The following is a 342-nucleotide window of genomic DNA, read 5'->3' as shown; positions in this document are numbered from 1 at the left end:
ACGAGTAACCATGACCTGGCTGAGGGCTGGGTGCTGGCGCAGAGGTTTGGAGAGAGAGGAGATAAGTTGGTCCCGGTTGACTCCATGGAGAAGATCCAGTGGCAGCACCAAACGCTCGGGGTTGATTATAAACCTGCGGTCAGGTATGGCCCCAGCCTGCTGCACCCCAGACAGGGACTGGGCTGTGGGTGCTAGAGGTGCCTGTGGCCGGTACCCACAGAGGACGTGTGACCCAACTGTCCCAAATCCCTTGCTCACGTCCAGCACAGCCCCCCTCGCTCCCTCCAGCCCAAGTGGGTCACATCCCTGCCCAGCCACCCGTGGGCAGGAGGGTGCCCCCTC

At 62.6% G+C, this 342-nt stretch overlaps 1 protein-coding gene across 1 annotated transcript in view; it reads left to right on the top strand.

Annotated features, from left to right (window-relative positions):
• Positions 1 to 3: 3 nt before the first annotated feature.
• The window catches only part of LOC104162756 (E3 ubiquitin-protein ligase HECTD3-like), a gene marked incomplete at its 5' end in the record, with an annotated part of 8250 nt that continues 7911 nt past the window's right edge, over positions 4 to 342 (top strand). The window contains 1 exon segment of the mRNA XM_009701565.1: positions 4 to 143. Coding sequence (XP_009699867.1) covers positions 4 to 143 — 140 coding nt within the window.

Source organism: Cariama cristata, unplaced genomic scaffold (assembly GCF_000690535.1).
Source record: "Cariama cristata isolate BGI_N322 unplaced genomic scaffold, ASM69053v1 scaffold7666, whole genome shotgun sequence".
Lineage (NCBI taxonomy): Eukaryota > Metazoa > Chordata > Aves > Cariamiformes > Cariamidae > Cariama > Cariama cristata.
Note: the sequence above shows the minus strand (reverse complement) of the source record. Positions and strands in the feature narration are given on the sequence as shown.